This window comes from Oryctolagus cuniculus, chromosome 1 (genome assembly GCF_051225735.1).
Source record: "Oryctolagus cuniculus isolate XC-2025 breed Fujian yellow rabbit chromosome 1, ASM5122573v1, whole genome shotgun sequence".
NCBI lineage: Eukaryota > Metazoa > Chordata > Mammalia > Lagomorpha > Leporidae > Oryctolagus > Oryctolagus cuniculus.
This window is the reverse complement of record NC_142867.1, coordinates 62,557,629-62,570,890: the sequence shown is the minus strand read 5'-3', so window position 1 is coordinate 62,570,890 and position 13,262 is coordinate 62,557,629. Positions and strand designations below refer to the sequence as shown.

Sequence of the window (13,262 nt, the reverse complement as noted above, 5' to 3'; positions counted from 1 at the left end):
CCCGCTCCCTCTCCCATTCCATTCACATCAAGATTCATTTTCAATTATCTTAATACATACTAAATCGATCTTCTGTCTATAAAGTAAAGATTTCATCAGTTTGCACGCACACAGAAACACAAAGTGTAAAATACTGTTTCAGTACTAGTTATAGCATTACTTCACATTGGACAACACATTAAGGACAGATCCCACATGAGGAGTAAGTACACAGTGACTCCTGTTGTTGACTTAACAATTTGACACTCTTGTTTATGGCATCAGTAATCTCCCTAGGCTCTAATCATGAGTTGCCAAGGCTATGGAAGCCTTGAGTTCGTCAACTTCAAACTTATTTAGACAGGGTCATAGTCAAAGTGGAAGTTCTCTCCTCCCCTCAGAGAAAGGTACCTCCTTCTTTGATGGCCCGTTCTTTCCACTGGGATCTCACTCACAGAGATCTTTCATTTAGGTCCCCCCCTCCCCCGCCACCAGAGTGTCTTGGCTTTCCATGCATAAAATACTCTCCTCATGGGCTCTTCAGCCATATCCGAATGCCTTAAGGGCCGATTCTGAGGCCAGAGTGCTGTTTAGGACATCTGCCATTCTATGAGTCTGCTGTGAATCCCGCTTCCCATGATGGATTGTTCTCTTCCTTTTTGATTCCATCAGTTAGTATTAGCAGACACTAGTCTTGTTTGTGTATCCCTTTGACTCTTAGACCTATCAGTGTGATCAATTGTGAACTGAAATTGATTACTTGGAGTAGTGGGATGGCATTGGTACATGCCACCTTGATGGGATTGTACAAGAAGTATTTCTTGTGACCAGAGAATTGTGTTCTATCTTAAATAGCCATACCATATGCGATTTGTGGGAATTGTATTAGACTAGTCCTAGAGAGAGTATAAGGATTCTGTAATTGGGGCATTAGAAATGTGTACTCAGATGTGATATTTAATAGGAACAATAGAATTTGTGTTTGGAGTTGAGCTCGAGTAGAAGGAAGGATGACATGTACTAAGTGAACTGACTTAAATTTTTTTTTTAAAAAAAGGTGCTCCCGATGTCATCAAGAACACGGAAAACACTATTCTCCATTCCTATATGAAAATTGTCATGTTGTAAGTTCTATGGATATTTAATATTCTGTCTCACTACCAAAATTCAAAATTCTTTGGTGTTAAGAAACATGGATTTCAATTTCACGTGTCTATGAAGACTACTAGCTTGTTTTGTTTAAAGTCTAATAACAACAAGAATGGCTACATCTCCATGACCATAAATGACAAAGTACATAGAGAAGATTGAGGGGTCTGGTACAAAGAAATCAAGGCGGTTTTCCAGGAGCCATGTCAGCCACCAATATCACCTCAACCCATCCAGCTGCCTTCTTGTTAATTGGAATTCCTGGTTTGGAGCACCTACACATCTGGATCTCCATTCCTTTCTGCTTTGCCTACACTCTGGCACTTCTGGGCAATTGCACCCTTCTCTTTATTATTCGGGTTGATGCAGCCCTTCATGAACCCATGTACCTCTTTCTGGCCATGCTGGCAAGCATTGATCTGGTCCTCTCAACTACAACATTGCCCAAAATGCTGGCTATTTTTTGGTTCAGAGATCAAGAAATCAACTTTTATGCCTGCCTGGTCCAGATGTTCTTTCTGCATTCCTTCTCTATCATGGAGTCAGCGGTGCTATTGGCCATGGCCTTTGACCGCTATGTGGCCATCTGCAAGCCGCTATATTACACCACAATCCTGACTAGGCCACTTATCACCAAGATTGGCATGGCCACCATAGTCCGGGCTGTTGCATTAACGACTCCACCCCCTTTTCTGTTCAGACACTTCCACTACTGTCGAGGCACAGCTATTGCCCACTGCTACTGTGAACACATGGCTGTGGTAAGGCTGGCGTGTGGGGATACCCACTTCAACAATATCTATGGCATTGCTGTGGCCCTGATTATTGTGGTGTTGGACCTGCTGTTTGTCATCCTGTCTTACATTTTTATTCTTCGGGCAGTTCTGCAGCTTGCCTCCCAGGAGGCCCGCTACAAGGCATTTGGGACCTGTGTGTCTCACATAGGTGCCATCCTGTCCACCTATACACCCGTGCTCATCTCTTCAGTCATGCACCGTGTGGCTCGCCAGGCTGCCCCCCACGTCCACATACTTCTTGCTGTTTTTTATCTTCTCTTCCCACCCATGATCAACCCCATTATCTATGGTGTCAAGACTAAGCAGATTCGTAATCATGTGCTCAGACTATTCCAGAGGAAGGATGTGTAAGGGGTTACTTTTTTCACTCACTGACCCAGGACTGGGGAGACGTTGGTCTGGAGTAGGAAAAAACCATTTTCCTAGCAAACTTTCCATCCCCCTCTCCCCAGCTCCCCACAACTCTTCAGCATTTCAAGAAATAGGAGTTCCCATTTCTCAGGTTTACTTGTTAGATCAGAGCAGTTGTGAGCCATCAGGTTCAGGAGAAGAGGTTTAATCTTCCCATTTTCATAGAATCATATGAATCAAAGAACCTCCCAAAGTGATATTGTTATGTAAGTTAAAAACTAAGAATTTGGATAAGATTGGCACAAGCAACTGAGATTTTGGTGATTTTATTATTGAGGGTATGAGTGAGGAATTGAACCACAAGATCATGCAATTTTGTGGTCAACACACCCCACCTAGCACTAAAACTCTATTTTGTGGTAAGTGGATTCTAACCTCTACTTTTCTTATGTAGTCTAACTTTTGGAATTAGTGGCTCTTCATTTGGACAGCTCCACCTGTACTTCTACCTTCCATTGGGTGAATTCCTATTTTGACTTAGTTTCATACTCATGGCCTGTCGCTCCCCGTCTTCGTGGAGGAACGACATAGAACCCTGCACTGTTCTCTTGTCTGCTCGGCCCTCCCTGGGTTTGCTGCTGGTTCTTCCCGGGTTGGCTACCGTCCCTTCCACCTCCGTGGAAGGGCGGTTCCCCCTGGCCACTTTCTCCACTTCCGCGGGGGAGCGGCACACCACCGGCCGGCTCTCTCGGGGGCTGCACAGGTGTTCCTCTTAGATGTTCCCGTTAGATGTTCCTGGTGCATGTTGTCTCTCTCCTCCTTTATAGTCCTCTTTACCAATCCCAACTCTGCTACCCACACGCCAAGTATGCTGCTCTCCTCCAATCAGGAGCAGGTCCCGCAGCTTGTTGGTTGAACTGGAGGCAGCTGTGCAGAAGCTGTCTCCTCCTCTCCCAGCGCCATATTGTGGGAAAGCAGATGCATAGAATAAGTCTTAATTCCAGTAACTTAGTCTAGTCCGAGTTGCTCCCCACAATGGCCTATTCAGTTGACTTTTTTGAACACTTCAGTCCTCTGATTTTTACCTATTTTTCACATGCATATGTTCCTTGTCTCTAAAATACTTTGTGCTTTTTGAATGGACAGGAGAGTCGAATACCATCTTTGGACCATAGACCATGGATACAGACGAGTAAGAATACCCTTGTCTCTTCATGCTCAGTTTTTTTTCTAAACGATTTGAAAAGCAGAGGTAGAGAATATTAATGGATCTTCCACTTACGGCTTTACACCCCAAAATGTCCACAGTGGCCAGATCTGGTCTGATCTGAAGCCAGGAGCTTCTTCCAGGTCTCCCACATTGATGCAGGGACCTAAGGACTTGGGCCATCCTCTGCTGCTTTCCCAGGAACATTAGCAGGGAGTTGGATCAGAATGGAGCTGCCAGGACTTGAACACTGCCCATATGAGATGCTGGTACTGCAGGTGATAGATTTATCTGGTATGCCACAGCACTAGCTCCCATGCTCAGTCTTAAGAAAATGGTTACAATTTGTAGTTTTATTAATGTTTGTAGTGTTTATTACCCTATCCTTGTATAATGTGAAGGATATTCCCTCATTCTGCTAATGTTAATCCCTACTGTGTTATGTATTTTAGTCAATTAAACTTTAGTGGTCTCATATTGTATCAAGTATCTGAAGCCTTAAAACGTGATTGTGTACCTTGGTTCAGTCTTTGCTCTTCCTCTCAGAAAAATGAGGATCTCACTTATTAGGGTTTTTCTTGGTTTTCATTCATATAGAACACATGTGGATTTGAGTGATATCTGTAGGAAAGCCTTGGCTGACTCAATGTTCATTTATCATGAACAAGGTTGGTTGTCATTTTTGTAGCAAACTATAGAAATTTTAAGGTTGTTTCACAGCATTACCTAAGGAAGGCCGATTGCTGGAGCTGTAAACTCATTTCAACTCATGAAGGTCAACGTAGAGATAAGAAAAAATGTGCTATTTCTTCTTCCAGTATAACCTGAGCACTATATTGTATTTTATTTATCTTTCTGCTATTGTCTTTATGTAAGTTCATCTGAGTGCCTCTCAATCAGTTCTTTTTAAGAAGCTGTGATGCATCTGTTTTCATGAAGGCCGATATATAGTAATCCATTCATCTTTTGACCCTGTTTCTCAATAGTAGGAATTCTAAGAAAATATCAAAGAAAACCTGGTATGCTTTGGAAACACACCTGTAAACTCATGCTGTTGTGCCAAGGCTAAACTCAAAGACATATGGAAGGTGGTGGTGATGGTTTGACTGGGTCTCTGTCCAGTTTTGCAGGTTTCTCAGTCCTATATGAACCAAAGGACTCTTTTCCTGTTCCCTGAGACTTTACAAACTCTCATTTGGTTTTCCTCAGTGGAGATGGGGCATTCTGTATGATGGATTGGATTGCTGTTCAAATATTCTTTCCCCTAGAGTACACTTCCCAGCATGTTGACGATAGGAGCATTATCATGAGCACCACCACATTGGCCAATGGGATATTAGCATATATGGTAAAACCAGAAGCATGAAATTTGCTTATGTAATGGCGCTTGCCATCTTCCAACTCTGCCACACTATTGGAATAACTTGCCTCGATTCTCTAGTCCTAGGAGGATGATAGAAAAGCAAAGTAGAGCCTCAGGTTGGATACTGAGTCAAACTGCAATGACATAAACCAAAACAAGTGCAGCATAGTCATCTTACCCAATCCTTGAGAATAAGATTTTTGTTGTCATATACCACTGAGATTTTTTATAGTGTTTATTCCACAATTATAGCTGACTTATACATCTAAGAGCTAATTATTTGTCATTATTTAGTCAACCAAATATAATATAGTGGATTAAGTGAGAATTTCTAGGCTGCAAGATTCTTTTGTTCCCATGTTTGGTGTAGGAATTATCTGGTCCTTCTGAAGATACTCATAGCTTAATAGTGACAGACTGTTTGACAGTATGAAAAACATTACCCCAATATGTGTATTTGGCTATGTTCAGATTATAAATGGTAAGTTGCTTCCTATCTGGTAGCAGCATGGTGTTCCTAGACTGAGAATAGCAAACAGGAAGATACATGCACACTACTTTTAGATCAGAAGTTTTGCCATTTGTTCTGGCCAAACCCTTAGACAGAATCACCCTTAAAGCCAGAGACAGATAAGTCCTCACAAGGTACTACCCTGAAATATCCCAAGAAGGGGCTAGATAAAATTATAAAGGAACACTAAAAGTGATCAGCCAATGTATTTATACATTTTTTATAAGGGGAGCTTATAGGATACTATGGCATTCCTTGCGATGGACAATGAGTAAAATACCAGGGTATGTCTATAGGGAAGGGTCAGGGAATGGCGTTTGAGTGTATGAGGTTTTGGGAGCAGGGCTAGAACTAGGCTTCTGTGTGTTTTGCAACATGTTTAGTGGTTTGGATGACCTCAACTACCATACCAGGGCCTAGGAGTGTTCAAGGTTCTAGCTTGCAGGGAAAATAGGTAGCTTGCTGGGTCATAGAGTGAATAACACACTCTGTCTCAGTCAAGCCAAAAACAGGAAGTTGAGGGAGCCAGAGGACCTTAAAATTGTTACATAAGTAGGAGGATCTAGAAAATATGTATGCACCAATTCAGACAACTACAATCTCAAAAATTCATGCACCTTAGTTCTGAGCCATCTAGAGCCCGAGTTATTGTCAGTAGTCACCTGAATGTCATCTACATTGATCCTTGACTGAACCAGACAACCATGTTAGCTAGGACTGCTCCATTGCCTTAATAGATGGGAAACGGGAAAACGACAGAATACAGAGGAACCAAAACAGGGATGGCAAGACATCAGAAATGTTATTCGGTAATTTCAATTCGTGTGTTGCTGAAGACTCCTTCATCACTATTGTCTTTTACTTAAGTACTGCTGCCTGTGTCCCACCCCCATGCATTGCTATTCCGTTGGTCTAGAATAGATGCTGGGCCTTGGAATTTTACAAAGAACCCACATGAGTCTGAAGTGCACTGAAAATTCTGGGATACAGTAACCACCTAATGCTTTTCATTACAAAGGTATGGGTTAAGACATTGTACATGATTCTTTGAGCACATTCCATATTCAAGGAAACAGGTGTGAGAGTTTGACAGACTATTCCATACCACTGCTATGTTTATAAAGGTTAAATAACTGAAAACAGCTAATCTCAAACTATCTTCCTGCCATCTTCTGAGCAGTTCAGTTACTTCTAGTTTTTCAAATAATACACATGCAAGCTGCAGCTGACCTGGCTGTCAATAGTACTTCACCTCTGGTTTCTGAATGTCACTTTTCTCTGGATGTAAATGACTTCCCATATGGTAGGGCAAAGTCTTCTGAAATGTTTAGTTTGGACTGCTACTCGATTCCAGAACCACTAATAAAGCCACGTAAGATCTGTAAAACTCTGATGGCTGCGATTGTTTAAGCATTTGAGAGGCAGAATGAGAAGGGGAGAGGGAGAAGAGTGGGGCAATGGTGGAGAGGGCAGGTCTTCCACATGCTGGTTCATTCCCCAAATGGCTACAACAGCTGGAGATGGGCTGATCTGAAGCCAGGAGTTTCTTTATGTCTCCAGTAGGGGTTCAGGGGCCCAAGCACTTAGGCCATGTTTCAATGCTTTCCTGGGTCATAGCAGAGAGCTGAATTGAAGAGGAGCAACTGGAACACGAACCGGTACCCTTATGAGATGCTGGCACCACTGGCGGAGGCTTAGTTTATTGCACCACAGTGCTGGCCCCTGCAATCCTCTTAACTTTCACTGACTACAAATAAAGACCAGTTATGTATTTTTCTGAATCTATTAAAGGAACCCATAGCAAGCAATGTCAACAAGCGATATAGCCGATATGATTAAGCCTTCATAAGGCCAAAGGCAATTTCTTCCTTCTGGGGACAGGCATTCAGCCTAGCAGTAGGATGACCACATCACCTCTGCGAGAACCCTGGATTTGATTCCAGATTTGGCTCCTTACTCCAGCTTTCTGTCAATAAGACTTTACACAAAGTGGAGATGGTTCAACAAAATGAGTTCCTGCCATTTGCGAGGAAGACCTGGCTTATACTCTTGGATCGGGCTTAGCTCAGCCTTGGCAGCCATTGCTGGAATTTAGGGTGAACTAGATGAGTTCGGTTTCTTTCTGCTTCTCTAATAAGAACTAGAAAAGTCTCAGTCTGTGCTAAGCTGGGACCAGTTTCTTAGAGGATCCCAATTCATAGCTATGTGGCCCCAATTCATCAGATAAACTGGAGGAACACAAGGGAATTGAAGACATGGTCATGTGCTGGCCTGTTTGGGCAGTGCCCTGGTACTAAAGGTTGTGTATCTTATCCACTAATGTACCAACAACCTTGTCAGACAAGGAGAATTGACATTTGTTTGCAAATTTTTCTGATACATTGGCTGTAGGATTCAGGACTTGGAGTTGGCAGTAGATACAATGGAAGAGAAACGTGCGACTGAATGCATCATGTTGGTAGAAGTATGGATAGGGATGGAGAGAAAAGTTATCCCATCTTTGTTCGTTCAATTCAAAACATACTCATCTACTCGATTAGTGTTTCCCAGACTTTAGTAAGGACTATAGCCACTTAGGAATGTTAAATTTCTAGACTCTACCCCAGGATTTCTGCTTCAGTTAGTCACTGATAAGGCCCGAGATGTTTCATGTCTAACAAGCTCCCAGGGGTACCAATGTTTGAGAATAACTGCAAAATGTGCTGAGAGTGCCACACCCCGAGATGGGAAAGGACTAGCCTGTCCAGAATGCTTGAGTTTGGGGAGTTCTCCTTGAAGTTTGATGTCCTTTCATGTTTTGTTTTAGCATGTGATCTTTCCCCAGGTGTAAATCTCGGGATGGGTTTCCCTCTGGTGCTAGAATATACAGATTGCATATATACTGATCAGCTTTCCAGAGCCTTGGGATGCCAGCTTGTCACAAATGCTAGGCCTCTATCTTTCCTTGTTGCCTAACTGTAGGTAATAAGTCTGCTTCACATAACTTGGTGGGTGTGGGTATTCTGTATCAGGCAATTTAGCAACCAGTGCACAGGGAAATTTTGCCTAGAGCTTTGTGTTGTAATAACCCATGTCTTGCATCTTTTTTTTTCACTGATATTTTTGTCCTGGTTCCAGAGAAAAGTGCTTTATACTTTGTTCACTGCTATACTATCCCTGACATATCAGCATTATATACAGTGATAATTATGTTGAAATATTTTCAATTGGAAAAAAACTTGTCAAATACAACTCCAAATATAGAATAATGGGTCATGCTAGAACAAAGTCTGAATACAGGAGTTTAGCAGTTAAGGGTAGGCTTTATTTGAGCAAACATTTTTTAGAAATGTCTTCCCTTCCATCAGGCTTTGAAGCTGTAAAAGCTCTCAAGTGGTGTAGGTGTGGATGCCATCATCTGAGATAAAAGTGACATGGAAATAGGTTGATAGCACATCCAATCACATGGGCCAGTTTGCAGTCCTGAAGTCATGAGAAAGCAACAGATACCAGGACGTGGAACAGACAGTCCCTACCAAGTTCTTGGAGTAAGACCAATAAGTCAGTAGAGAAGTACTATGGAGTAGAGAAGGAAGTTGCCACCCACGGTCCCAATGTGAGGAGCACCATTAATTATAGCGTACTATGTATCTTGGCCAGAGGCCATCAAGGAACAAGGAAGTGGAAGACATTCCTTTCTTATGTGACTTCCATGGGAACAATTTAATGAGAATTCTTCTATCCCCTACTGCAGTTTTAAACGGAACACAAAGAGGGTGATGGAAAAAACTCTTGAGGGGATTTTTTAGCCTGTGTCAGACTGAGCCATAAGTTGACCAAGGTCATTAAAGTTCAATTGAAGTTTCTATCACCTATTATTCAATGTTTTACTTTAAGCCACTTTCTGGTTGATATGGGGAGAAAATATGAATTATACTTTTGCACTACTAGAAACATCTAGCAGTATTTAACTTTTACCTTCCCAAAACAATGTGCACATTAATCTTGTTGCAAATCTCAGATACACTTGAGATGTTGGTGGGTGGCCAAGCAGATCAGAGGAAACCCAGTTTTTCCTCTATCTCCTCCTCACCCAACAATACATTTTTTCAGATTTAATTGATTTATTGGTATTTGGCTTTTATTTGTTTTTATATAAGGCGAACAAGCTTCATAATTAGATTTAAGAGCACAGTAATACTCCCCCCCCCCCAACTGCTTTTGTTTATAAAAAACTGAAAACATTTCACTATAATCAAACTCTCCATTAAGTATTCAGGAGTAAGGAAAAATATTCAATAGTAGAGATAACAGCTGTAAGTCTAATCTCAGGATGTTGATTTTGCTCTTTGTATTCTATTAGTTACCACAGATCAGGGAAAACATTTGTCTTTTTGGGACCAATTTCACTAAGAATATAATGGTCTCCAGTTGCATCTATTTTGTTGCAACACAGGATTTCATTGTTTATGGCCAAGTTGGAATGGTGGGGCAACAGCGTTCTTTGACAAGAAGCACTGGAGACAAGTTTTAGTGAACATGTCCGTTCATTAACAATCAGGCACAAGCTGTTAAAGGGCAGGCAAGAAGGGGAGTAGCTAGTTCAGGGCGACACGAATTCTATAGGATAAAGCCATTACTGGTGCCTCTATTCTTCACCAATCAGCTTGAAGTCATGTAGCCAATGTAGCCTTCCTGGTGGTCCTTATGGGCCTGGGCCACAACTGGGAGCTGTTTACCTGATTGACAATTACAAGGCTCTTCAATAGGAAGCATCCAGAGAGGGGGAAATGTGCCTGGAGCTCCTGCCACCTGCTAGCAGTCAGGTCATGTGTAACTCAGTATGCCTGAGCCCCTGACCAGGGTCTCTCCCAGGAGGCATGGTGTGCCATGCACTCTTAACCTCCTGCATGGGCTAGGCAGGCAGTCTCCTAGGCAGGTACAGGATCACCCACAGCCCAGTAGTATTCCATAGTGTATATACACACATTTTCTTCATCTAGTTATTGGTTGATGGGCATCTGGGTTGATTCCCTATTTTAGGTATTGTGAATGAGCTGCAAGAAACACAGAGAACAGGTAACTTTTTCATATGCCCATATCTTTTGGTATGGATAAGTTCCCAGGAGTGGGATGTTTGAGTCATATGGTAGATTTACCTTCAGCTATGAGGAATCTCCATACTGCCTTCCACAATGGCTGTACTAGTTTGGATTCCCACCAACAGTGGATTAGGGAAATTTTAAAAAGCTTTTATTTAATGAATACAAATTTAATATGTACAACTGTAGGAATATAGTGGTTCTTCCCCCCATATCCACCCTCCCACCCCCACTCCTGTTCCACCTCCTACTCCGGCTCCATCCCATTCTTAAGATTCATTTTTAGTTTAATTTTATATATAGAAGACAATCTATACCAAGATCAATAGCTTGTAAGCACACACACACACACACACACACACACACACCCGTATGAAGTACTGCTTGAGAACAAGTTTTACAGGTAATTCTCATAGTATAACTCATTAAGGACCAAGGTCTAAGTGAGGAGCAAGTACACAGTGACTTTTGTTAATGTAACAATTAAATAAAAATAATAAAAAATGAGAGTTAAAATTAGGGTTCTAGTTAGAAGATTTGGTCTAAGTGTTTAATATTTTTTTAAACTTATTTAATAAATATAAATTTCCAGGGTCTGATGAGCATCCAGCACCATCCATTTTCAGGGCTAGTTGAAACCTGTTGAAGTGAAATGGACACTATGAGAAACAGTGACTTGATCAGCCCTTGTCCTGACTGTTGATGTACAATGTAATACTTTATCCCTTTTAGTATTTCTTTGTTCTAGTACTATTGGTTGAACTCTAATTAACACACAATTATTAGGTGTTTAAATTTTAACTGAAAAATGATCCCTGTTAAATAAAAGAGTGGAAATAAGAGAGGGAGGAGATGTACAATTTGGGACATGCTCAATCGGACTTGCCCCAAATGGTGGAGTTAGAAACGTGCCAGGGGATTCCAATTCAATCCCATCAAGGTGGCACGTACCAATGCCATCTCACTACTCCAAGTAATCAATTTCTGTTCACAATTGATCACACTGATAGGTCTAAGAGTCAAAGGGATCACACAAACAAGACTAGTGTCTGCTAATACTAACTGATGGAATAAAAAAGGAAGAGAACAATCCATCATGGGAAGCGGGATTCACAGCAGACTCATAGAATGGCAGATGTCCTAAATAGCACTCTAGCCTCAGAATCAGCCCTTAAGGCATTCGGATATGGCTGAAGAGCCCATGTGGAGAGTATTTTAGGCATAGAAAGCCAAGACACTCTGGTGGCGGGGGGGGGGGGGACCTAAATGAAAGATCTCTACGAGTGAGAAACCAGTGGAAAGAACGGGGCCAAAGAAGGAGGTACCTTTCTCTGAAGGGAGGAGAGAACTTCCACTTTGACTGCGACCTTGTCTAAATATGATCAGAGTTGGTGAACTCAAAAGGCTTCCATAGCCTTGGCAACTCATGACTAGAGCCTAGGGAGATTTCTGATGCCATAAACAAGAGTGTCAAATTGTTAAGTCAACAACAGGAGTCACTGTGTACTCCTCATGTGGGATCTGTCCTTAATGTGTTGTCCAATGTGAAGTAATGCTATAACTAGTACTGAAACAGTATTTTACACTTTGTGTTTCTGTGTGAGTGCAAACTGATGAAATCTTTACTTAATATATACTGAATCGATCTTCTGTATATAAAGATAATTGAAAATGAATCTTGAAGTGAATGGAATAGGAGAGGGAGCAGGAGATGGGAGGGGTGCAAGTGGGAGGGAAAGCCATTGTAATCAATAAACTGTACTTTGGAAATTTATATTTACTAAATAAAAGTTAAAAAAATATAAATTTCCAAAGTACAGCTTTTGGATTACAGTGGGCCCCCCCCCCACTGCCTCTCCCATTCACATCAAGATTAATTTTCAATTATCTTTACTTTATATACTAAATTGATCTTCTGTATATAAAGATTAAATGTTTGCACCCACACAGAACATAAAGTGTAAAATACTGTTTGAGTACTAGTTATAGCATTAATTCACATTGAACAACATATTAAGGACAGAGATCCTACATGAGGAGTAAGTTAAATCAACAACAGGAGTCACTGTGCACTGACAGTCTTTATGACGTCAGTAATCTCCCTAGGCTCTTTTCATGAGTTGCCAAGGCTATGGAAGCATTGAGTTTGCCAACTTCGATCTTATTCCGACAGGGTCATAGTCGAAGTGGAAGTTCTCTCCTCCCTTTGGAGAAAGTTACCTCCTTTGATGGCCTGTTCTTTCCACTGGGATCTCAGATCTTTCATTTAGGTCTCCCCCCACCCCACCAGCGTCTTGGCTTTCCATGCCTAAAACACTCTCATGGGATTTTTAGCCAGATCCGAATGCCCCAAGGGCTGATTCTGAGCCCAGAGTGCTATTTAGGACATCTGCCATTCTATGAGTCTGCTGTGTATCCTGCTTCCCATGTTGGATTGTTCTCTCCTTTTTAATTCTATTAACAGACACTAGTCTTGCTTGTGTGATCCCTTTGACTCTTAATCCTATCATTATGATCAATTAGGAACTTAAACTGATCACTTGGACTAGTGAGATGGCATTGGTACATGCCACCTTGATGGGATTGAATTGGAATCCTCAGGCACGTTTCTAACTCTACCGTTTGGGGCGAGTCTGAGCATGAAGAATTAACACTCTCATTTATGACATCAGTTATCACCCGAGGCTCTTGCCATGAGCTGCCAAGGCTATGGAAGCTTTTTGTGACCAGACTGTCAATATTTGGACAAGGCCATAAACAATGTGGAAGTTCTCTCCTTCCTTTGGAAGAAAGTACTTCTTTAATGGCCCCTTCTTTGCACTGG

At 41.7% G+C, this 13,262-nt stretch overlaps 1 protein-coding gene across 1 annotated transcript; it reads left to right on the top strand.

The window, feature by feature from the left end:
• Nucleotides 1-1,331: 1,331 nt before the first annotated feature.
• LOC100347119 (olfactory receptor 52K1) lies at nucleotides 1,332-2,276 on the top strand. Its single transcript, XM_002708734.4, has one exon. The coding sequence runs from the start codon at nucleotides 1,332-1,334 to the stop codon at nucleotides 2,274-2,276; it is 945 nt and encodes a 314-aa protein (XP_002708780.3).
• Nucleotides 2,277-13,262: the final 10,986 nt, after the last annotated feature.